The sequence below is a fragment of the Castanea sativa genome, chromosome 5 (genome assembly GCF_040712315.1).
Source record: "Castanea sativa cultivar Marrone di Chiusa Pesio chromosome 5, ASM4071231v1".
NCBI lineage: Eukaryota > Viridiplantae > Streptophyta > Magnoliopsida > Fagales > Fagaceae > Castanea > Castanea sativa.
Genome location: NC_134017.1, coordinates 862,842 through 888,934, shown reverse-complemented (window position 1 = coordinate 888,934; position 26,093 = coordinate 862,842). Strand labels below are relative to the sequence as shown.

Below are 26,093 nucleotides of genomic sequence, written 5' to 3'. Positions count from 1 at the left end.
CAGTATGTTAATAGTAAACTTGGAACTTTACAAACAAATAAATAAATAGTCCACGCATACTCTCCATTTCCCATTCTTCTTTTTTACTACTACTGTGTGAGCCAATCATTCAGGATAAAATACCTCTTTGATAGCACCAGCCTTTTTGAGCTTGAGAACCTCTTTCTTGACAGCCTCGGAATGCTCTTTAGAGGAACGTCGATGTAGTTGCCTCCTTAGCATCACAGCTGGATTGACATTCAGATGATGACAAATGAAACTCGGATCAACCTCGGGGGCCTTATAAGCATTCTATACGAATACATCCACATTCTTCTTCAAAAACATAACCAGCTCTGCTTTCTCCTCAAGTGGCAGCTGAACTCCCACCTGAAAGAATTTCTCAAGGTTGTCATCTATAAGAACCCTCTCCAATTCTTCATATGCAGGTTCTTCTACCGATGGTCCCTCGTGCTTGGTCAGAGACATTGATTGCTATGGCCTTCCCTCAGTCGAGGCTGAGGGCTCTGGCCCAGGTTGATGCAGAATTGCACCCACCATTTATTGTCTAGCCATAAATTGACTCCCCAACAGCTCCTCAATCTGATCCCTAGATGGAAATTTGACTTTGACATGTAGAGTTGAGGACATGGCACCCAGAGCATGCAACCAAGGTCTTGCCACAATGGCCGTGTAGGGAGAATAGGCATCTACCACAATGAAATCCATGTTTGCCACTTTTGGGCCTGATTGCACAAGCAGCCTAATCTGCCCCTTTGGTATAATAGCCTTCTCCTCAAAGCTTATTAAGGGCGAATCATAAGCCGCTAGATCTTCAAGCCTTAGGTTTAGCCCTTTGAACAAGTCAGGGCACATGATATTTGCACCATTGCCCTAATCAACCATTACCCTTCTCACATTGTAGCTCCCTATCCTCAACGTAACCACCAAAGCATCATCATGTGGTTGGATAGTCTCGATCTTGTCCTCTTTTGAGAAACCTAAAAATGGTAGGATGCTCCCCTTAATCCTCTTCGGCTCATGACTAGAATCCCCGGCCAATGTCCGAGCCACGGACATCACCCTGGAAGGATGAGAGCCAGTTCTTTCAAGTGCAGCAAAAATAATATTGATCGTGCCTAGAGGAGGCTTTGATGAAGTGTTACCCTGATTTACCACCCCCGAGTGGTTTCCCTGCCCATTTGGCCGATACAAGAATTGCTTTAACCTTCCCTCTTTAACCAACTGCTCTAGATGGTTCCACAGCGTTCGACAATCCTTAGTGGTATGACCCCTCTCCTGGTGATATTGGCACTGAAGGTTTTGATTGCACCTCATAGGGTCCTCCACCATCTTATTGGGTCATTTGAAGTATAGTTCATTCCTTATTTTCTCCAAAAGTTGGTGCACTAGTTCTTTAAAGACGGTATTAACCACCTGAAGAGTGGTAGGGCCAGTTTACCACGCAAAATCTCTTTGGGGCCTGCTGCTGTTGTTGTATCTGTTCGACCTGAAATCCCTTCTCTCCTGAGGGATAACCTTCTCCTTTTCCTTCCCTTGCTGTTGATCTTCCTTAACCCATTTATATTCATCAATGCGATCTATGAGCCGACGTACACTTCTTACAAGCTTTTTGGTCAAAGATTTCCTCAAGTTGTGCTCTACAGGTAGGCCGACCTTGAAGGTCCTTATCGCCACATCATCAAAATCCCCATCAATCTCATTGAACATCTCCTAGTATTTGTCTGAGTATGTCTTCAAGGTTTCTCCTTCTCTCATGGCCATGGATAATAAGGAATCCAAGGGCTGAGGAACTCTATTGCATGTGATTAAACGAGAACCAAATGCCCTAGTAAGTTCCTCGAAAGAATTAATAGAACCTGCCCTCAAGCCATCAAACCACCTCATCGCCATAAGTCCTAGGCTGGAGGGGAAGACTTTGCACACCAAAATTTCATTCTTAGAATATACCACCATCATTTGAGTGAAATGACTCACATGCTCCACAGGATCTGTTCGACCATTGTAAATGGTGAAAGCTGGCTGTGTGAAGCGCCGAGGAAGCTTCCCTTCTTCTACCCTGCGTGTGAAGGGTGACTTGGAGATTTGATGTAATGCCCTACCCATAACATCATTTCCCAAACCCCTGGTAAAGGAATTTTTACCCTTACGTTCATGCATGTTGTCTTCCTCATAGGAGAAAGATTCATCCGAGGGAGTTCTTGACCTTGGCCTGTAACTATCGTCCCTAGAGCCTTCAGAAGAAGGATCTGAAAAGGAGGGAGTTTGCCTTCGTCTTTCGCGGCGTAACTTCTTCTTCAAGTGGTCAATTTCTTTCTGCATGGCTTTAGCATTTTCTTTGTGGGGGAGTCTACTTTCATTTCGTGAACAACTCCTACTAGTGTGCGTTGTATGCACACTACCCTCTTGGTCCCTATCCTCCTCAGGATGTAAGGAGTGATCCTCACACTGGCACCTCACAGACTCTGCACGATGTGGACCTGAGCCGACCATAATGCTAAACCTTCTAGAACACAAGATTTTTCACAGACGGCGCCAATCGTAAGGACACAATTTGAGCCCGAACCCACGGATGGAAGGGGATGGGCTTGAAAGGCCTCTTACAATAAAATTTGTAGAGAGTGGGCTTGAAATCTAGGCTCTAGTGATATTAGATAACAAAAATGATGAGCTTTGTTCACAATGATACACACAAGAAACTGTTTACAAGAAAGAATCCTCTCCTCGGACACCACCCGAGGATGATTTCTATTATTTCTACTCAAGTTAGGATACAATTATGGACAGTGAGGTATCCAGTGTTTTTCCTCTGTTTTTTCCGATCTCCCTTCCTGAAGATCCCTTCTTCCTTTCATATTCCCTCCTTCCTCTCTTCTTCATGCTCCATGTAAGGGTTAGATTGCTAGTTTAGATACTTGTCCCATCCACCCCCCTCCTGAAGTCTTTAGAGACAGGAGTAAGGCTTAACTCTAACGCTCAGGTCTCACTTCCCCATTAATGCGGCCACAATAATAGTTTGCAGAGCTTTCAATATGGGGGCGGTGGTAACAGCTTTATCTGAGATGTTCCACTGCCTTTCTTCTTATCTTACACGTTTACCATGTTTACCATTACCTATAGGATTTTCTAGCATATTGCCTGTGGGTGTTTAACCAGCCCTTCTCCTACCTCGACTTTACATAGTCGAGGATATAATCTTCCTCGGACTATATTCTTGGACATACTTGTTCAGGTATCACCTCTTTATTTATTAACATTGCTTTATGAGTTGACATTCTTACATCCTCGGACCAGTCAGTGTCATCGGATTGAGCCTTTAGCCCAAAAAATACTCTTTGGGCCAACCCCACACATATTCCTAGGCCCAATGACCCTACAATTAGCATTCTCATCTAAAAAAATTCCTATCCAAATTGTGAATGTTTCATAAGAGATTAAAAGAAATTGTTAGACATAATTAGTCAACAAAGACTACTTATTTTTTTGCCATAAAACCTAAATTTTTGGTGTTCCAAAAAAATGGTTTTAGTACCATGAGAGAGAGAGAGACAGAGAGACAGAGAGCATATAAAAAAAGAAAAAGAAAAAAGAAATAAAGAAGGGTTTTGGCAATAGAAATTTAAGTGAGGGTAATTTTGTAAATCTATTCCTAAGATATTTGTAATGAGTGATCCAAAACCTCCTCCCCTTAGATCCACATGTTATCTCACTCTATCCCTCCCAGTCGAGAAACTATACAATTCTCAACTAAAAAACTCCCATCTGTTTAAAATTGTTGAATTAGCTTATGATAATTTTTTTTGGTTAAACTAACACAAAAATTTCTCATGAAGCGACGTTGTCTGTCATGAAGATAGTATAATCTCTCATTTTGGTCCCTATATTTTAGGGTCATAGTCAATTTGGTCCCTACATTTTGGTATCAGTCAATTTGGTCCATGTTATTTTAAAAATACTATCAATTTGATTTATACTATTAACTTACTAACGAAAAATGCTTACATGAGAAACAGTTTGTATCGTTGTTATATTTAATATTAAAAAATTGGATGAAATGCTGATATGTTTAAGTTTTAGTAGCCATGTCAACACTTAGGTGGCAAAAAAGCCACATCAACTTTAAAAAATAATTTTGTTTTCTTTACCAATTTCTTCCATATTTTTTCTTTTCATTTTCTCACAATTTTCTTAACTTGATGGAATTTCATTTTTATTAAATTGATTTTGGTTTTTTACATTTCTTGCAATTTCTTGGTAACCAAACAATAATTTAGTCCAAAAATCTTAAATCAGTCCAACAATCTTAAATCAACACAAGCCATGTTGTTTCTAGCCCCAAAATCCAAACAAAAAAAAAAAAAAAAAACAAAATCCAAGATGTAGTTCCACCAAACCTAGATTCAAAATAATTCCAGAAATTTCAAACAAAATCCCAAAATTCAAAGTTTCAAACTAATCCCAAAATCCTTTCCTACAAACCCATATCTACCACAATCCTAACCATCTAACACCATTCTAAACCTAGATCCACCACAAAGCTCGATCTGTAGACACAAACCCCAAAGCAAAACCAGATCCATTCGATCTCGACCCACTTGACTCGGATCTCCTTGTCTCAAGCTTGACTAGCATGGACCCAGCCTCAGTTCTAGCTAATGGCTGGTAAAATATATTTCCCTGATATTGGTACGATATTGACTTCCTTAGTCAAGAGTTGGCGAATTCCATGATGATAGATGCATCACCAATTTTGTGAAAGAGTATGCAAATATTTATCATCCCCTTCTCTCTTTCAATTTATTTTGCTAAATTCTATTTCCAAAAATCTTTATAAGTCGGACCACCTTATTAAATAAACTGGTTTGGAGTTCGCTAACACAAATTCACACAATATAAAAGGGTAATGAATAGTGATAATGTAAATTTTCTAAGTTGACTTGCTTGAGATAAATTTCCTTCTTATACATAAATAGATCTAAACCTAAGGCATTTGTTTTGTTATGAGTACTCTTAACAAATATCTTTATAGTGTTGTCAAGATTTGAACTTAAATTTTATGTTTGATAATAAAAAACTTTACTAGTTGAATTTATGGAAGTGTGAGATAAACTTCTATTGATACAATGAAACTTGGCACGTTATATTTGTAATGAATAACTAGTCGCTAACCCGTACGATGCACGGATAACTTTTAGCTCAAAATGTTAACATGTCCAAGTTTAAATATTTATCTAATTTCAACTATTTTAAAGTTAAATCATCTCCCATATGAAATGGAGAGAAAGTAATTAAACATCTCGTATGACAAATTGTCAAAATTTAAAACATCGTTAAAAATGAGAAACATTCAAATTTTATATAGTAATATATTACATAATCATAACGTGCTATTACACAAATACAATTCCCTGGTAAATGTTAAGATAGATGAACTATTTTATATTATCTTGAGTAAAATTTAGCCCCACAATTGTAGTTTATCCCATAAAATCGGAACTACAACCATGTAAAAAGAGAAAATTAAAATTAGATATAATAACAAAATTATTTTACACCACAATAGAGCCAAGAGAATTATTATTATAATGCATAATCCAATATGAGTATGAGGCTAGGAGTTGTACTCTACATTATTGCAAGAAAAAAAAAGAGAACAAATCTAGAATAAAGGACAAAAAGAGAGCATATCTAATTAGTTAAGAAATCAATCAGAGTCCTTGATAGAAGTCAAAATCCAAAATTTTCATTGTTCTCTCCAAGTTGTCAATTTTTTCTTGGTTAATGAATGTCAGATGTTAATGTATTTAGGATTAAATCTGGTACCTAAATTTTGCTCACTTGACAAATTAGTTGTTTGAAGATAGTCTTTACAAGGATTATGTAAGTGGAGAGGCTCGGCTACCTCAAATTAGTCAGAAATTTTTCATACAATTCTTTCTCTCTTTGATCAATATGGGGGGGATTCGTAGTTTTTTCATTGAATTTAAGTTGTTTCAATTGGTGGTGGAAGAAGGAGGAAAATTTTTCTCCTTACGTGTTTTTGAACAGGGCAAACAAAGAACATATTGTGGTTGGAGACAATCCCAAACAGTTTTTCACGCTTAGGGAAGGAGATATTGCGTACACTGTGCAGCGAGGATCAAACTCTTTTGGTCAGTTCATTTTAGTGTCTGAACTCAAAGTTGGCGGGCAAATAAGGTCTGTTATAATCCCTAGAGGCAAAGCACAAAGAGGGTGGAAGGTCTTTGGGCTTGAATTGAGGAAGATGTTGGAACCTGACCAATATGCTTTCGAAGGTTCAGGCCAGGCCAAATTTGTGTCTCAGCCACAAAGCAGAAAGTCATGATTTCATCGCGTTCGGTCTTTTATTGAGACATTGAAGGGTCGGGTGCAGTCAAGGGATGTGATCCAAGAACATGTTACACTTAAGGAAGAAAAAAAATAAGAATATGATTCAAGAGGAGTCTGTAGAGAGGCAGAATCAGTCAAGGGAGTTGTTGGTGATGAATCCGAAACTTACAGATGCTAAGGTAGGGAATATTCCGGTGGGCAAGCCTGACATGATGGTGGTGGGAGGAGGGGCTAGGAGGGAGCAGTGCATTAATGTGGATACTAATTTGCAAATCCCGATAGAAAATAGGAAACGTATCCCATTAAGGTTCAATTTGAATTAAAAAATAAAACAAAAATGGGAAAAGGAGTGATATTAGGAGATCATGTTGGATAGGGAGTGGATTAATTATGGAAGTTGATGAGAAAGGAAAGAGGCGAGTTTCCTGGGATGGCGCTAAAGGGGGAGCAAAAAATTTTAAATGGATAACACGGGCTTGTGCAGAAATTGGCAAGTCTGAGTTAGGTTTGGGCACTAACAAGGTGGAAGCCCAACAACCACTTAACTCTAGCTTAGGCCCATACACCATAAGCCCAACTCTTTCTGAGCTTGGAGAATGTTCCAAAGAGTCTGAAGGGCCTATTCCCTCTGCTCGGAGTTTCGAGAAGGCTGGGGAGAATCCAGTGGTACTTTCGACTAGTTTTGTGGTGCTGACGCAGGTGGCGGGAGGTCTTGTGAAGCCACATAAGGCATGGGCTGAGGCCGAGAATGGATGAAAAAGATTATCGATGCCATTGATGAGTACTGTTTTGCTGGTACAGGTGGCGCGATGCACTAAGACATTTCTGAAGGATACTAATGAGGCCGAAATGACTGGAGAGAGCCCTTTGGTGACTTAGATGAGCTCATTGGTGCCAACGCAGATGGAGGGAGGTGTCGTAAGGCCACAAGAGGCATGGTTAGAGGCCGAGAAGACTGGAAAGAGCATGTCAGTGCCTTTGAGGAGTATCGCTCCGTCGATACAGGTGGCGCGACGTACCATGATGCCCCAAGAGGATTGTGATGAGGCCGAGAAGGCTGGAGAGAGTCCTTCATTGTCTTTAATGAGTGTTGTGAAGCCGGCACAAGTGATGCATTTTTTCGGTAATCTTTGGAAAGTATATTCTGACGTCGAGAAGGATAAAGAGTGTACTTCGGTGTCTCCGATGAGTATAGAATTGTCGGAAAAGGTGACGCAATGCCTCCAGGAACATTAGAAGATGGTAGAGAGTGTAATTTGTGATGGAATTTGTGCTTTTGGATGCAAGGTGATGTATGGAGGATCGGTTTCGACTGTTCTATGGTCGTCGAACCTCATCCCGTTGCCATGATTGGTTAGCCCTTCTCTTTTCAATTTTCTTATAGGGCTATCGAGAGTTGGTCTTTTAAGCTTGAGAGATATGGGTGGGGAGGAGAATGCAGTGTATCATGCAGATTCTCTTAGCGTATCTAGGGTTTCCTTTTCAGCGGCAGATGCAATGGTTTTATTAGTGGGTTTCAGTGAGAGAGAGGAATTCTCAGATTGTGTTCCTTTGAAGATTGTTGCTCCAAGTGGGTTGATTACTTCAGTAGAACAGGAGGGGGATGGTGAGATTTTGAGCTTTGAGGATAAGGTGATTATTTCTAGATGGGTGAAGCGCAGAATTCCTGGTTTCAGTAAATAGGTTGGGCTTTCTATAAGCCGTCATGAGAAACTATGCATTGCTCTGTTACAAAGGCTAGAATCTGCAATGGAGGCAGCTAATGTGTTACATAAGGAAGCTAGTAGTAATTGAAAAGTGGTAAAATCTAAGAACAAGGGAAGAAGAGAGCTGAGAAATTTGGTCTCCTCGGTGAATTATGATGGGAAATAGAATGTTTAATTGGTACTTCTGTTACAAGTTGGGGGATTTTAGTAGTTATGAAGCTTAAAATGATTTCATGGAATGTTAGAGGTTTAAATGATCCTCAGAAACGTTTGGTGGTGAGAAATTTGTTACAAGAGTGGAAGTGTGATGTAGTATGTTTACAGGAGACCAAGATTGCTAGGATGAATAGACAAATGGTTTGTAGTATGTGGAGTTGTCCATATGTGGATTGGGTTTCTTTAGAGGCGGATCAGACTTGCTGGTGGGGTATTGATTATGTGGGATAAGAGGGCTTTGAAAAAGATGGAGGCCATGGTTGGTACTTTCTCATTATTGGTTAAGTGGAAAGGTGTCGTAGATGGTTTTATATGGGCATGCTCAGGGGTTTATGGTCCAAATGATAACAATGAGAGGGGACATATGTGGGACGAGTTGGTCGGTATTCAACAGTATTAGAGGGTACTGTGGTGTTGTTTTGGGGACTTTAATATTGTAAGGTTCCTAAGTGAACGCTTGGGTGGAACATGTATTACTCCAGCCATGGATAAATTTTCTGAATTTATTGAGGATCTTAATTTGATTGATCTGCCGTTGGAAGAAGGTAGCTATACTTGGTCTAGTGGTACAGATCAACCATCGATGTCTAGGATTGATAGAGCTCTAATCACTCATGATTAGGCGGAACATTATCCGAATGTTATTCAAAGGATTTTACCTCGCCCCATTTCAGATCACAATCCAATTCTTTTGGAGGCAGGGGGAATGGCGAGGAGGAAGAGTCCTTTCAGGTTTGAAAATATGTGGTTGAAGACAAATGGGTTTGTGGATAGAGTTCAATCCTGGTGGAATCGCTATTCGTTTGTGGGTACACCTAGTTTTGTGCTTGCCAAGAAACTAAAGGCATTGAAGGAGGATATAATTCAATGGAATCGTAAAGAGTTTGGTAATGTAGATCGTTATAAGAAACAATTGCTGGAGGAATTGAAAAGTCTAGATGCTAAGGAAGAAGAGCTTGGACTCATTGATGGGGAGAAATGTTATAAGGTTGATTTGAGATCCAAAGTAGAGCATCTTCTTTCTTTGGAAGAAATTTCCTAGAGACAAAAATCTAGGATGTTATGTATTATGGAAGGAGATAATAATACCAAGTTCTTTCACAAGATGAAAAATTCCCATAGGAGGCATAATCATTTGAAGATATTGGAGGTGGATGGGGTGGTTTTTGAGGAGGAATCCGAGATAATTGCTTAGGAAGTATAGTTTTATAAAAATTTGTATAGGGAGTCTGAGGGGTGGAGGCCTTTTGTGGAAGGCTTGGAGTTTGACCGTATTGGGGATATGGAGAGGGTTTGGCTTGCAAGAACGTTTGAGAGGGAGGATATTTTCCAAGTTGTAACTGACTTGGAAGGGGACAAAGCTCCAGGTTCGGATGGGTTTACTATGGCTTTTTATCACCATAGTTGGAGTGGTGGAAAAAGACGTCTTAGCAGTCTTTGATGAGTTTTTTCAATATTGTAAGTTTGAGAAATCTTTTAATGCTACTTTTATTGCTTTAATTCCAAAGAAGAATGAAGCCTCTAATATTAGAGATTTTCGGCCTATTAGCTTGGTAGGGAGTGTGTATAAAATTTTGGCTCAGGTTTTGGCAAATTGCATAAGAATGGTATTAGATTAGTTGATTTCTGAAACTCAGAATAGCTTTGTGGGTGGGAGACAAATCCTTAATTCGGTTCTTATTGCGAATGAATTTGTTGATAGTCGAGTGAAAAGTCGAGTTCTTGGGGTCATATGTAAACTTGATGTTGAGAAAACATATGATCATGTAAATTGGGAGGCACTTCTGGATTTGTTGAATAGGATGGGCTTTGGGGTGAAATGGTGTAAGTGGATTCGTACTTGTATCTCCACGGTTCAGTTCTCGGTCTTGATTAATGGGTCTCCAGTTGATTTTTTTGGTAGCTCAAGGGGCTTAAGACAAGGGGATCCATTATCCCCTATGCTATTTTTGATAATGATGGAGGTATATAGTAGGATGTTGAGAAGAGTGGAGGAAGCTGGCTTAATCCGTGGTTTTAAGGTTGAGGGTAGGAGGGGTGGTGGGGAATGTGTTTCACATCTATTGTTTGCAGATGACACTATTCTTTTTTGTGATGCAGATGTGGAGCAAATTCTGCATATTCAGTTGTTGTTACTTTGTTTTCCAGCTGTGACATGTTTGAAGGTTAATGTGCAAAAGAGTGAAATGGTTCCAATAGGGGAGGTTGATGATGTGCATGCATTGGTTGAAATTTTGGGCTGCAGAGTTGGAAATCTACCCATGTCTTATCTTGGCATGCCACTGGGGGCTTCACATAACTCTCCTTCAATTTGGAATCCTATCTTGGAAAAAATTGAGCAGAAGTTGGCTGGGTGGAAAAAGCTGTATTTGTCTAAGGGGTTAGATTGACGTTACTTAAGAGTACGTTATCTAGTCTTCCCACCTACTTTCTTTCGCTTTTCACCATTCCTACTTATGTGGCTAATAGAATTGAAAAATTGCAAAGAGATTTTTTATGGAGTGATAACAAGACTCACCTGGTAGGATGGGATAAAGTTTGTGTACCCATAGCCAATGGTGGATTAGGGATAAGAAAACTTACTACTTTCAATAAAGCATTATTGGGGAAATGGTTGTGGCGGTTTGGGAAAGAGGAGAAAAGGTTGTGGAGGAGGGTGGTAGCTTCAAAATTTGGGGAAGAGTGGGGGGGATGGACCTCTAAGTTGGGTAGGGGAGTGCATGGGTGTGGTTTGTGGAGAGGTATTCGTATGGGCTGGGAGGACTTTAGCAAAAATACTTAGTTTGTTGTTGGGTTGGGGAATTGAGTGAGATTTTGGCAGGATGGGTGGTATGGAGATCAACCTTTCCAAGTTATTTTCTCGAGGCTGTATGGCATTGCTATTGACAAGGAGGCTTCTATTGAAGCTTCTTTGTCAAGGGAAGGGGCAGAGGATAGAAGAATTTAAAGATGGAGGAAGGGCTGCGTTTTCTTCGTATCTTGGGAGCCAATACCCCCTCAATGGATGTTGGAGATTGGTTGAGATGGAAATTGAAGCCTAATGGGGATTTTGACATCCGGTCGTATTATAACAAATTGTGGGACTCACCCTTAATTGTCTTTCCTTGGAAAGGGATATGGAGAGTTAAGGTCCCTAGACGTGTTTCTTTTTTTGTTTGGTGTGTAGCTTGGAATAAGATCCTCACAGGTGATAATCTGAGACTGAAGAGCTTGGATTTTGTGGACTGGTGTATTATGTGTCGACATTGTGGGGAGACAGTGGATCACTTACTTCTTCATTGTGAGATGGCTTATCGGTTATGGAGTTTTGTTTTTATAACCTTTGGAGTGGCATGGGTCATACCTAGATCGATTCCAGATTTGCTTTTTGGTTGGTGGAATTGGTTGGGGAAGCATTTATCTTAAATTTGGAATTTAGTTCCGTTATGCATACTATGGTGTCTTTGGAAGGAATAGAATCGACAGACTTTTGAGGATTTGGATAAGTTTAGTGATCAGATGCGTGTTTCATTTAGTGGAACTCTTTTTGATTGGTCTCGGGCTTGGGGACTCATGACTAGTGATTCTCTCCCCTCTTTTCTTAGTTCTCTTTCTCTTTTGTAATTATTTTGCTGTTTGGTTTTCTTTTTTTGTTTTTTCATGCTTTCTTTTTTCTTTCTTGTAATTTTCTGGTTTGGTCTGTGCTTTTCTTGCATAGAATAGCCTTTTGTATATATATCATTCTTACTTATCAAAAAAAAAAAAAAAAAATCAAATAGACAATTCTAGTAGTGAGGAATAATTAAAATTGTAACAAAATAAATATAAAATAACACAACTTTACCGTCAATATGATTTCCCTACATCTACATCACACCCAATTACTCTGTATTTTATTGGCTTTCACGGAAACTAAACCAAAAAAAAAAGAAGAAGCATAAATCAATTTGCTATGTTTCTTAATCCAGTGTACTCAATCAAGTATTCTTGTGCCCACAGTGAGATGTTCCATGGACCATAGTGGATGCTTTGTAATATCAGTCCATTGTTGATTTTTGGTTGCCAAATTCTCCACGCATTGCAGTAAAAATTTCTGTGTCATTTGCTTTACTCAAACATGAATTCAATTACTCCCTAGAGAAATAAAGAGTGAACCTCCTGAAGTCCAAACCATAGTCTACAACTCTCCCAAATCTAACAGATTGTATAACATTCCAAAAAGATAACCAACTAAGAATAGAATAATATAGAAAAAACGTAATGAACATGTTTATTAGTTTAGAGAGAAAGCAACGTACCATTCCATTGCAATGACCACCATTAACTTCTTCAACATATTTTCACCTTTAAATTAAAAACAACAAAATTAAATGAAACCTTGATTAATAAGGTAGTCAGGTCAGGTCTATTATTAAACCATATTTGTCAAGTGTAACATTGAAACTATCAAATGACATATTCATTTACTTTTCTTTGTGTGATGGCAAAGCATATTTTGATAGCTAATTAATACCATTACAGTGAAATCTGAGTTGAAGGTAAGGAAACATGTCTATGAAATAATAGGCAACTTCCGACTTTAGATTAAAATATAAACATAATTACATAATGCGTAACTTGTCCAACAGACGACAAAGGAGCACTACTCTTTGAAGGCAACCAAACCCTTTGCTAGGTTTCACTTGGTGGTGGGAGTGAATAATTGGCATTATCATCATTCCTTACAACCCAAACTCAAAAAAATAAGAGTCAGAGAAAAAAGGGACTCTCTCCTATAATTGAAACACTTCAATTTGGCTTAGGTATCATCACAAACACTTAGGGGTGATGAGGTTGGACTCTTTTCATATGCTATGCATTGAAGTCCTGGCTATTGTAGACAATAATCTGGGATGATGATAAACACCGTTTCCCCTTGGATCATGACAATAGAAACAACCTACAACATCTAACATTCCATAAGGTAAAAGAGAGGACAATCCAACTACAAATTGTAGACCACTGAATTCATTTGATGTCAAGCTTTACATTCAGACTCAATTGCAAGTTGGATTGCAAATATCAGTAGCATAATCAATGGCAATTATATAGCAAAGTATAATTCCAAGCCAAAATTTGATTCGAAGGAACAACATATGATCCAACTCAGTTTTTGCAGGAGAAGAAACGGCATTTTTTCCTATCCTTCTATCTTATTTTTCCCTCAAATGTGAAGAATAAATTAAAATTTTGAAAGACAACAAAGATGAAAAAATTAATGTATAAATAATGTGACTTCCTCCACCGACAATATTGTGAGTTAAATATAAATAAGCAGAATCTCACCAACATGTTTAATATAACCACAAATCAAACACTTACCCAACAAAACTTTTTTAATGTAAATAAGCAAGATCTCACCAACATGTTTAATATAAACATAGGTCATGCACTTAGCCAACAAAACTTCCTAAGAGCAAAACCTTAAAGACACATCACAAAAGCAAACAACAACAAAATTACAACTCAGAAGAAAAACATAACAAACAAAAGATCCTAGAGAGTTAAGAAAAATTACATCTCAACACAAGCAATTAACTACAAAATTACTGAATTTCATAACTTTGTTTTATTCACATAGCAAAAAATAACTTCTAGAGCCTATAAATATGGCCACATACCAAAACTATCAAACAAATTATAGCACATGTTAGAATATAAATATCACACAACTGAGATGACCAAATTTTTAGTGAAATAAAGTAGAAAAGTGCACTCATGATCAATTGGAAACCTAAGCAAACCTCAACTCCACAAAAATCATACTTTAAAATCAAGTTCTAATCTACTTCCAAAACATATTTAAACAAATGATTAAATGCATTAAGTACTAATCAAATTAAATAAAAGATCAAAAGAATAGTAAATGTAACATCTCCTTAACAATTTAACCATTACAAACTCTCTATGAAATCCATATATCGAAGTGTAGGTGTCTAAAATATCCCTAGATACGTAGTACTTAAGTATGCGAGTTATGTTGAGTGCAATATGATAGAGGTTAAAACTGATTTAATTCAAAGGTATAGAACTACAAAACCTCCATATAAATATAACTAAAACAATTTAGTTATTTTTAATCCAATAACTAAAACAATTTCAACAATTAAAAAAATTAAGAAATAGGCATTAATATTTATCAATTCCATTATGAGACGACAAAAAAAGAGGGTTTTTTTAAAAATATATTTTATTTTAAATCAAGGTGATAAAAACTTGTCAAATCTTTTTGAATCAAATCTTGTCATAAAAAAACTACAACTACAAATATTCCAACTTACAAACCTCAAAGGTGTGCCAATATTTCATAGTTTCATACCAGTGCCACATATTTCTTTGTTTGATTATGTTGGAATCTTAGAATTGAACAACAAATAAACCAATAAAATCAACATATATATACAAAATCCAAAAAGCAACAAAACTGCTGCAAACAAACCAAGCCAAGAAATCAATAACAACTCAAAAGGATTTTGTGAATACAATAGAAGGCCAAAATTTATATCAATATGGGAAAAAGAAAGAATTGAATCGAAAAATTAAGTACCACTTGTCTAAAGAGAAATTCCATCAAACACATGGCAGGCAACCCTTTTCAAAATCCTCCAATCGTGCCCTTCTTTTTCTCATCTTTCTAAGTCTCTCAAACCAATTCTAAATTTTAAACCTTAATCAAAACCAATTCTAGGCTACATACGTAAATCAAAACTAAACAATTCATATCAAATTTTTTGAACATAAGAAAGTACCTTTAACTGATGTGGTATCGGCGGTATTACGGTGGTGGGATGCCGACTGAAGGTGAGTGCTGGCTTGACAATGTTGGCAGCCCTCAAACTTCTCTCTCCGGGTCTCTATTTCTTCTCGATGTGCCTTAAAGATGTTTTTCTTGGTTTGAGGCTTTGCTTGAAAATAGGTAAAAACTTGTATGGAGAGATTGTCACAAAGTTCTGGCAAGACAGAAAGTACAAAGAGTGGAATTAAAAAGAGAAGCCATTTTTTTGAGATTTTCCACCAAATAGAGAGAAATTGTTTCAAAGTTGTGCACAGAAAAATTAATTTCAGAAGAGAGTGAGAGAGAGAGAAAGGGAGAGAGGAGTAGCGTATAGAAACAAAGAGAGTAAAGTCTTAGATAGTTTTGATGGGTAGGAACATGAAACGGGTTTGTAAACTCCTACCCAAAAGTTAGAACGTTGTATTTTTTTTTTCAGAAACTTTTGAGAAGTAAAATGGTATCTAATGAATCAGAACATTGTGTCTTTAAATTAATATAGGCTACTAAACACCAAAGTTACTAGAATATCAAAACGTTTCGCAAAAATCACTATACAAAAAGTCACTTTTTTCATGTTTTTAAAATGTAAATGTGGCAGTAATTTATGCAGTCACGTGGCGCAATAAGAAGTGGTCAACAAAAAGTTAAACGTTTCGGCTGTTAGTTATTATTATATAGATGACTTTTCGTTCAATTCCTTCTATATTGACTGGATCTAGGTTTGGTTGACAAGTTTCTCAATAAAATTAAAAAAAAAAAAAAGTTTGGTTGGAAAATATATATATATATATATATATATATATATATATATATATATATATATATATATATATATTTGCCAACCAAACCTTTGGCAAATATATATTGAATAGGTGCTTACTTCTCAAGATGAGTAAGTGCGTGGAACCTTTATGTCATTGAAACATAGGTCTCATGAGACCGTCTCACACAAGAACTTTCCTCTCTCAAAATATATTGATACAATGAAACATATTGTAGCAAGTAAAACTTTCTAGACATACACACTTATTCAATTCTAACCATCATCCAAAGAACGCTACCTGGGATACAACTCGGTAATTGAAACCTCATACTTAGATACATTGGAATTAATACCCTGTTGTAAGGATTTGGCTAATGGAAGATTGCTCTGCAGAAAGCTTGCAGGTTGTGTAGGTGCAGGGAGAGCAACAGAATTGCTATTAAGCATGAGAAGTACTGAAGTCATGTTTGGTCTGTCAGCAACATTATGTTGAACACAAAGCAGCCCGATGTGAATACATCTCATCATTTCAGCTATTGGACCGTCCCTTAATGTGGGATCTATGAGATTTGAAGTTGTCCCCTCCCTCCAATTTTCCCATGCCTGTAAAAATATATCGATGTCAAAACTAAAAATTGTACCAATTTTTGTTTATCCTGATTCTCAAAATCCCCCCCACCCCCCTTTTACACAAAATATAGTACCAATTGATATTCATACTCACAAATGTTAGAAGGTATTCAATATTTTCTTCATCACGGAAACGAGTAATTTTTTGGCCGCTTACAATTTCCAGTATTAACACACCAAAACTAAAGATATCCGATTTAACTGAGAATTGTCCAAACATTGCATATTCTGGAGCCATATATCCGCTGCATAATAATATTAATAAAATTAGTTTGGTTAGAGAACAATCATAAATTAGGTTGATTTGAAATGTAATAAACCATTAATGATTATGAGTTGTGACCATATGATTTAATTCCCATCGTTGTTATGCCCTTGGTGTTAGTTTCGTTATAATTGAAATATTTAAGACAATTATCCAAGGCATGCATAATTGTAGCTTTTAGCTCTAGTTTGTTGTGATACTTACTAGGTTCCCACAATTCTATTAGTGCTACCTTCACTTTGATCCAATGCAAACATCCTTGCCATGCCAAAATCTGAAATTTTAGGGTTCATTTCTGCATCTAATAAAATGTTGGCAGCTTTGAGGTCACGATGAATAATTCGAAGTCGAGAATCCTCATGTAGGTACAAAAGCCCTCGAGCAACACCTCCTATGATTTTATAACACCTTTCCCAATTTAAATCTGCACGCTTCATCGAATCTACATTCATGAACTATATTGTTACCAAATGAAATTATTTTGATTACAATGTACAATGTATAAATGGAAGTGCAATGGTACCAAATATGTAGTGATCAAGGCTTGTGTTAGGCACAAACTCATAGATTAGAAGTCTTTCATTTCCTTCCAAGCAAAATCCAAGGAGCCTAACTAAATTGCGGTGTTGAAGCTTGGCTACTAACAAAACCTCATTCTTAAATTCTTGATCTCCTTGTCTAGAGTTCCTTGATAGTCTTTTCACAGCTATTTCTTGTCCATCGGGAAGTGTACCCTGAATATAAAAAAAAAAAAAATTAGTCAACTTCAGGAAATTAGAAGTCATCATTTAACACATGATTAAATTATTTTATTATATCAAAATGACTTCCTACCATGTAAACTTCCCCAAATCCACCTTTACCAAGCTTATTTGTATCAGAAAAGTTGTCAGTGGCTGCTCTAATGGTGCTGAACTCGAATTGCAAGGATTCTACACTTGTTATTTTGTCCACAGCTTCACAAGAGAAACAAGTTAATATATATAAATATATAAATATATATATATATATTTAAATGATACAGGTGCATTCTTATCTCCTTGCCTTTTCCTCAACGTACACACAATTAATGTCTATACTTATAACCGCAAACATTTTATGGTGACTATTCAAAATAATAATAATAAACATTTTATGGTGAGATATGTAAAGAAAAGCATTTTTTTTTTCTCAAAAAACACCAAATGCCGTAACCTACAGTTTAAAAAATATTTGAATTCCTACGCTTCACAATTTTAGAAATGTTTTTTTTTTCTATAACAGAATACTTTTTTCAAAAGAAAAAAAACAATGGGTTAATCTCACATTGAAAAATAAGTGTGATTTATAAAAGTTTAAAACTCGTGTTGTGTATCCAAGAGTCTACTCTAGCTTAATCTAAGTGTATATGTGTGTGAAGCTCCCTCTTGGAGACTTGAACCCCGGCTCTTACCCCCCACACTCTACAAGCACTTATACCTGTGGAGTGACCATCGCACCAAGAGTGTGCGGTGGTGTGTGTGTGTTAAAATGCTAAGTATTGTAAAAAAAAAAAAAAAAAAAAAAAAAAAAAAAAAAACAGAATACTTTTCAAATAACTAGCTGCAATTGAACTAATTTTAACTTACTTTCACAACTATCAATTGGCTTCGCTGCTCTTAAACAGATGCAAATGCTGAGGACAAGTATCAGGGCAATAATAGTTAGAAGAGCCATGATAATGGCAATTCGAGCTGTGACACAAATTACAACTTATCACCACATAATTAAGGAAAAAAGGAGTTGATAGTGATACTGCAACACATATATATGTTGCTTTGCGTAGAAAAGGAAAATTATGAAAGAAAATAACAACACACAATACTTTTGAACTTCATAATAGCCTGGATTAAATTGAACAGTGTCAACTAGCCCACTCATAAATACCCTTCCCAAGACATACTTGTAAGAGGGGCAACAAGTACCATGAGGAGAAGAAATAATTACACAAAAAATTCCATGATATATTGTGTTTGGCCTATAATAAAAGCATGTTATCAATAGACAATAAGCTTAGGTGAAACTATTGTGAAAGTAATAACTTAATTACTATCTCAATAAATTATATAAGAATTTGTGAAATTTTGTGTGTACTGTGTCCTACTTACATGAGAATTACCGCACCTTTTGCCGGCATGGGAGGGTAAAAAATTGGTGATGGTGGCAAGGTTGCTTCAGCTCGAGGTTGAAAAAAAAGATAGTTGTCAAACCTAAAATTGCAGCTTGGTGTGTAAAATCTACCACCTCCCTTTCCAATACCATACAGTGGAAGTTGTGAAGAAGTCATTTCTAAACAATTATTGCATTGTTGCTCGGTCAAGTCAGGAGTGCACTGCACAAGCCCATACAATTCGCTCGAGTCCGGGGCGACTGAGGTCTTGGTAGCAAACTTGAGATTACTAGATGCAGCTTCACTTATCATACTGTCTAACAGGGACTTCACCGCTCTGCCATAGCCATCTACATCCGACACGTTATTTTGGTTATACCTATAGCAAGAAGAATTATCATCCTCGCTGCCAAATATGGAGTGGTTTGAGAAGCGCAAAGTGCAATTGTCGTACCAACCTATTGCCTCCTTTTGATTGGGACAAAGTTGTATGAGAGCAAGTGTGGAGTCATTAAGGCAACTTCGGCAAACATCTTGATTAAGATCTCCTCTACAGAGTCCAATTGCATAGACTTTGTCAGGGTCCTGGCCATAAGAGGCACTGTAAAACCCATTGTCAATTGCAGTGTTGGAGGAGAAGGATGAAAAAACATGGTTGAGATTCGCTGCGTAGGTACTGTTAGTGGTATAGTTACCCAGGCCAGGTGAACAGGTGTGGCATATGAAGCTTGGCTGAGTAGTGGCTTGAGGAATGAGTATGAAAATCAAACATAGTGAAAAAATTAGACTAGGAGAAACCGGTGCCATGTTTTCATAAAATGGATGGATTTGTGCCTAGAGGTTTTACTGAGAAGGGTGATTTTAGTTTGCTCATTGCTGCAATCAAGTTTGTGGTGTTCAGAGCTATTGAAGATATTTCAGAATCACAGAAACAGAGCCATGCATCAAGCATACGTTCCTTGAATCAAGCAATCACACCAAAGAGCCAAAGTCAAATACCTAACAATAAGGAAATGCCTCATTATAATATTTACATTAAATGTAAATATCCCATTGAAATGCAATGGAAAATGCAATGGCTCTGTCTCTGTGATTCTGAAATATCTTCAATAAGAGCAAAGGAAGATGCAATGCAATGCGTTTGGGATAAGACCATAAGTGATCTGTGGTTGATGCCAGTCAGTCAGCTCTGAAGGAAAGAGAATGGGAAAAGGAAAGCGAAAGATACACGAGTTTCTGGTAAAGACTTTTCATCTCCTCCCATTTTCCATACCTAGCAAACAATGGAAAATTCCTCCCAACGAATACTCTTTTCTTTCCTCCTTCCTCCTTCCTCTATCGCTTTCTTTTACTTTGTGTCAAAGATTGCGTACCAAATTTGATCAGAACATCATTTTTTTTAATGCATAAATAAACACAAATTACCTAAACAAGTATAAGAGGAAAATTGTGAAAATTTTTGTTCATAGGGAAATCGTAATCCATTTAACCACAATTTTTAAAGTTCTTCCCATGTCCAATTCCAATAACGCAAATTCAACTCGCGTGGCTTTCTTGGTTTACCTGCTACCGCCTAAGTTTGCACCATCACCAACCACTACTACTTGTACCTAGGGTTGTGTTGTTTCTCCGGATATTAATTTCTAGAAAATATTTTTTGTATTTATGGGTGTTTCGGGCGACTGAAATTATCGGTATAAAAAAGACACTACAGGAAAATGATATTTTACACTTTTATTTGAGATCTTTTCATATTCCACCTCACCAAAAACTTATCAACCAAACCTCCACACCCCGCTATTAGCCACCCAAACATCCCCCCACTAACATCCCTGGTTTTCGTTTGCTGATCATGAATTTTTTTTAATCTAAAATTTTTCTTTTAAAAAATAACTTATATATGTGCTTGGGAGATGAAAAGATTTGGGAAAGTAGTAGAAAATTTCTTTTCTATAACATTTTTAAGAATGCAATCAAACACTTGAAAATATTTTTCAGGACATTTTTAGGAATGCAACCAAACACTTGAAAATATTTTTTCCAAAAAATATTATTTTAGTCTTTTAATATTATTAGGAAACATATAATTTGATTTGGTGAATGTACTTCCTCAAATTTTAAAATTTTGTCTCCTATAATAAAAAATTAAAATTTAGTCAATTTCATGCTTAGATCTACTATCTACATAAATTTTAAGGAAATTAAATTAAATTTGTTTTTTTTTTTAACGTTTTCTATAATAATATTTCAGAGAATTACATTTAAATCCAATAGCTTATGGTTGAAACAAATTATACTCTATAATTTAAAAAAGTAACACATTAAGAATAAAATTTGACTAAAAACTTAGTTGTAACTTTAGGTTACAACCAACAATAGGAAGATATATAACACATGTACCTGTTATGTGCATTACACCACACTTAAATGTTTGGATACAATTGTTTTAAGTAAGTCATGTGCATTGCACTTGACATGAATATATGTCATCTTCCTATATTATTGGCTATAACCAAGCTTCTTACCAAACTTCGTTCATAAATTAAATCTCAAATAATAAAAATTAACTAATTAAACATTACAATTTCAAAAGTATTAAAATAAATCTTAATCTGTTGGAAAAATATTGAGTTTGGGGTTTAATATATGATAAATGTTTAGTTTATTACATTTAAAAAAATTAATGGACTAAATTGACACAATGAATAATATTTGAGGGACCAAATTGAACTTTAAATTATAATTAAAAGACTCAATTAGTAATTTAATCAAATAAGAATTTAAATTTAATTGATACAGCAACTAGATTCTAGAAATGCAAAAAACCTCCATAAGTGTCTTTTACAAATGGATAAGCTGTGATTGTTGCACGCCACTTTCACATTAATTCACTTTGTGAGTTATTATTACTCTTTGTACTCTGATCACAACGTAGTATCTCAATAGTCAATACTCTAAAAAATTATGTAATTCTTTTGTATTATCAAACAAAAGAAAACCCAAATTATGATCTTGACCTTTCTGCGCGCTTAGCAATGCAATGCGAATTAGGATAGTGTTAAAATGGCTTGAATTTAACTTCCGTGTATTAACATTACAAGTAAGCATTAAATGCTATCTTGTACGAATTGTCAAAGAAAATGGCAAGAAACAACACCAACACTTTATGTATTCATGCATAGTCGAATTGTTTGACTCTATAGGCAATTAATGAATGCATGCTTATGTTAGAAAGTATGACTTTGTTATCAAAGTCAAAGATATGCAATTACCATTGAAGCTTGCGTGAAGAATTACTACACTCATGCATTGATGTAGGATTGCTTGGCCACTATTGTTGACTTGCTTCCACAATTGAAGACTCTGAGGTGTTGAAGCAATTTGTATTTCGGCTGAAGTGTAGCTATAAATAGAGGTGGAGCAAAATGAGTTCTGAGAGTATGTAAGCTACGGATTGCATAGGAAGTAAGTGTCTTGCAATTTGTCTAAATACAATAGTGTGTTCTCTATTTATTTGTGAGAGGATCAAGGGTGTATTTGGGGTTTGGGTTGTGAGAAAGTGTCTTAAAGCTGTTATTGTAATCTCTACAGTTATAGTGAAATTTATTCTGTCGCCTCCCGTGGACGTAGGCATATTGCCAAACCACGTAAATTCCTTGTGTTATATTTTTTTCCTCTCTCTCTCCTTTTAACCTTGTGTAAACAAATTATTTCACCCAATTTTCACAACAAATAGCAATGCAATGCGAATTAGGATAGCAATGCAAGTCAGTCAACACTAAAGCAAAGAGAAAGGACAAAAGGGAAGCAAAAAAGACACGAGTCTCTGGTAAAAGACTATTCGTCTCCTCCCATTTTCCATAGCTAACAAATAATGGAAAATTCCTCTCCATCGGATATTCTTTTCCATCCTCCTTCCTCCATCCCTTTCTTTTACTTTGTACCCAAGATTGCGTCCCAAATGAACAATAATCATCTCGTGTATCAATCAAATGCACAAGATAACTTTACCACACAAACTTAATATAAGTTGGTTTCTATATAAGATAATTAATTTCACATCCTAAGAATATATTTTTGTAAGTGCACAATTGCACCTGGACCCAAAGAAAATTATGAGCTCAGGCCCAATGAGCCTTAAACAATGAAATTTGTAGAGTGTGGGCTTGAAATCTAGACTAAAGGTACTGAGAACTTGATAACAGGTTTTGGCGTGCAAACACTGGTAAATAACAAATGATAATTGCAAAAAGTCTTCCTCGGACGTAAGCCGAGGACTACCTCCGTATTATTTCTCTTTCTTTCTTAAAGATTACAATTCTTAATTTCTCTCTCTTTTTTCCAGCCCCCTCTTCTTTGGCCTTCACTCCCCTTAAATACTTCTTTTCTGATACTTTATCTACGTGTTGCTCAAACCCCCTCTAGATATTTCTTTTCTTAGTGCCTTTGAATAGTGACCAGAAGTTTCAGTTCTACTGTTCAGGGGTCACTTCCCTATTAATGCGGCCAGGGAGGTAGGTGCAGAGTCTTTAATGTGGAGGTGTCAGCCTTTGCTCTTGGTATTTTTCTAACACCGGTGTATCTAGAAGGTTCAGAGTTTCCCCATTTTAACCAACAGTCTTTCCAGAATTCTGCCTTGACCTTCGTAGTGAATCTCCGAGTTCTCTTGGATCTGTCCGAGGAGAAACTCACCCTCGGCTGTATCCTCGGACCCTCGGCGTATGGGCCGATTCGCAGTACTAACAAATCCTTAGCTCAAGAGCAGTTCGACTCTCCTTGCTAGAGTCCAAAGGCCCAAATACCTGCTTGGGTCCTTTACTCCCCACAATTTTCAATTTTGATGAATAAGTTTTGACAGAATACATTCTTTTAAAAAATTAAAAAATTCACTACTAAGTAGAGTTAGTTAACAAACAATGAAAAAAGTGTGAAATGGATTTTCATGGCTAGAAAACTACAAAATGCATTCCTTTTAGTTTTACCAAACAAAGGCTCATCAATCGTGTAACTCAACCAATTAAACAAGCAATGAAAAATTTCCACCTTAATAATTACATGGAAATTCTCTCTTTTTAATTAAAAGAGGCAAAATATCATTTCTTTCAACATTTTTTTTTCAAAATTATGCATTTTGCAGTGAGGTTGATTTGAACTTAATTTAACTATGGCGATTAATAAACTGAGTTGTTTATGAATAAAAATAGCTTGATCTTGATTCAAGAAAAAAAAAATTATATTTTTTTATTGGCAAATGAACTATGCTCAAGTACTCCAAGTCCAAGTTTAAACTCCACTATTAAAAGAGTCAAGTTTAAGCCCAAGTCAAATTTTAAACTTGACTATTAACGAACTAAACTCAAATATAATAATGTATTCATAAACAAATTCATGAATTGGACTCTTAATTTAAGTATATATAATATTATATGCTTTTAGCAAAGACTTTGTTACAATTAATATGACATCATTTAATTTTATATTTCTTTTTCTTTTTTTTAAGAATCTTATACGGCTTGCCTATATTTATCAATTTTTATATTTATTTTTTGACAATTTTTTTGGAGAAATTATTTTATGACTTCTTAAACTTATCTTTAGAATTTTAAAAATATTCTTTTTTATATTACTATAGAGTTTAAGTAGTCACCCGTTAATTGAACCAATGACCCAAAAACCTGACTTTTAAACCAGGTTAATATCTTGTCGAGATGTAATAATTACTGTATAATAGAACTTTCAAGTTGCAATACCCTACACAAATTCAAGTTCCTGAATTGCTTTCGTTGACTTATCACAAAAAAGGAGAAAAAAAAAATTGCCTTCGTTGACGGAGTCTTCCGTTAAGCAGACCTCTTGTTCTAAAGCCGCCCAATAAAGTTTGCATCATCACCGCTTCTCGTTTCTAAGCCTCATATATTTAATGCTCACCAAGATAATGTAAAATATTGAAAATCCTTGCCTCGTTAATACGACTTACAAAGAGGAGGAGATTGCTGATTCTTCAAAATGTCTTACTTCAGTCGTACAATTCTGCTTCTTTCCATGCTCAGCATCCTCAGCCGGACCTCTCCCTCATATGGCGCAAATTACCTTAATCACTTCTGTGCAAACACCACTATCCCCAAAAATAGCCCCTACAAATCCAGTCTAAGTTCTCATTTCTCTTCCTTCTCCTTGTACGCCAACCACAACGTACAATTCTACAGTCCCAGCAGCAGCTCCCTCACGTCTTCCCTCTCCTCCAACGCCATCAGCAAAATCCAAATCTCTCTCAACATCTCGGACCCTGTCTATGGCCTCCACATGTGCCGTGGTGGTGTCACTGCCGAAGTGTGCAGAGAATGCGTTACTCCAACAGATGCTCAAGAGAATTGGTTGCTGTCATTTGGTACGAAGAGTGTATGATACGTTACTCCAATGCGTCTTTCTTCTCCACCGTGGCCATAAGGCCTAGAGTTTCCATAGTGAACATGCAGGATACGACCAAGCAGGAACAGTTCAATCGGCTAGTGAACACGACGATGACAGACTTGGCAAGTCGGGCCTCGAACGTTACAGCGGGCGCTAATAAGTTTGGGTTGAATCAAGTGAATATCTCGAAGTTTCAAACGTTGTACAGCCTAGTACAGTGCACACCGGAGCTTCCGCCTCCGCCTCCACCTTTGCCTTTATCTATACCTCTAGATCCATATCCCATGCAACCAGCGACGGAGCCAGAATTTTAGTTTAGAGGGAGCAAGATTAAAAGATAATATTAAAAAAAATTAATACATTAATCGATCCTAGTAACAAAATAAATAAACAATTGTAAACAAATTTAACAAAAAGTATATGTTGCATATTGTTTAAAAAAAAATTTTAAATGACATTTCATTGTTTATTTATAGGACAAGTCATTTATGAGATATGAACAAGAAAGACAAATGTCATGAATAATGTAATAGGTAAAAAATAAGGGATATGTTATGTACACGATATTTTCTTAACAAATCTTAAACGATAAGTTGTTACAGATTGTTATTGGCAAAAAAAAAAAAACTAATTTTAATGTAGATTCAAATTAAAATAAATTATATCTTACACATAATTTATTATAAAAATATTAAAAATATAGCACTTCTCTATATTTTATTTTTTATTTTTTTTACTCTAGCTTTTTAGGAAAACTATTTTCCTTACTTTCAGGTCTGCTTATTTAAGGGTGGAGTGGATCAGTTTTTTGAATTGCCCCCCCCCCCCCC

At 36.3% G+C, this 26,093-nt stretch overlaps 2 protein-coding genes and 1 long non-coding RNA gene across 6 annotated transcripts; all 3 read right to left on the bottom strand.

The window, feature by feature from the left end:
- Nucleotides 1–873: 873 nt before the first annotated feature.
- Nucleotides 874–1,332, bottom strand: LOC142637422 (uncharacterized). The gene has a single exon (XM_075811701.1). It carries the CDS (start codon nt 1,330–1,332, stop codon nt 874–876), a length of 459 nt encoding a protein of 152 aa, XP_075667816.1.
- A 10,709-nt stretch (nt 1,333–12,041) lies between these two features.
- LOC142636274 (uncharacterized) lies at nt 12,042–15,867 on the bottom strand. 3 transcript variants are annotated; one of them, XR_012844294.1, is made up of 3 exons: nt 14,839–15,867; nt 12,551–12,596; nt 12,042–12,446 (listed from the first exon to the last, which is right to left on the bottom strand). It is a non-coding gene; the product is annotated as an uncharacterized LOC142636274 (long non-coding RNA). The 3 variants fall into 3 exon arrangements; XR_012844296.1 differs by having other exon boundaries at nt 15,041–15,867; XR_012844295.1 differs by having other exon boundaries at nt 12,042–12,596; nt 15,041–15,867.
- Nucleotides 15,868–15,963: 96 nt separating this feature from the next.
- LOC142636272 (cysteine-rich receptor-like protein kinase 10) lies at nt 15,964–19,793 on the bottom strand. 2 transcript variants are annotated; one of them, XM_075810432.1, is made up of 7 exons: nt 18,867–19,793; nt 18,332–18,436; nt 17,559–17,680; nt 17,248–17,458; nt 16,929–17,115; nt 16,554–16,704; nt 15,964–16,432 (listed from the first exon to the last, which is right to left on the bottom strand). In XM_075810432.1, exons 1-7 carry the CDS (start codon nt 19,657–19,659, stop codon nt 16,124–16,126), a joined length of 1,878 nt encoding a protein of 625 aa, XP_075666547.1. In that variant the 5' UTR covers nt 19,660–19,793; the 3' UTR covers nt 15,964–16,123. The 2 variants fall into 2 exon arrangements, with proteins under 2 accessions (XP_075666547.1, XP_075666545.1); XM_075810430.1 differs by having other exon boundaries at nt 16,929–17,166; nt 18,867–19,785.
- Between the last annotated feature and the right edge of the window lie 6,300 nt (nt 19,794–26,093).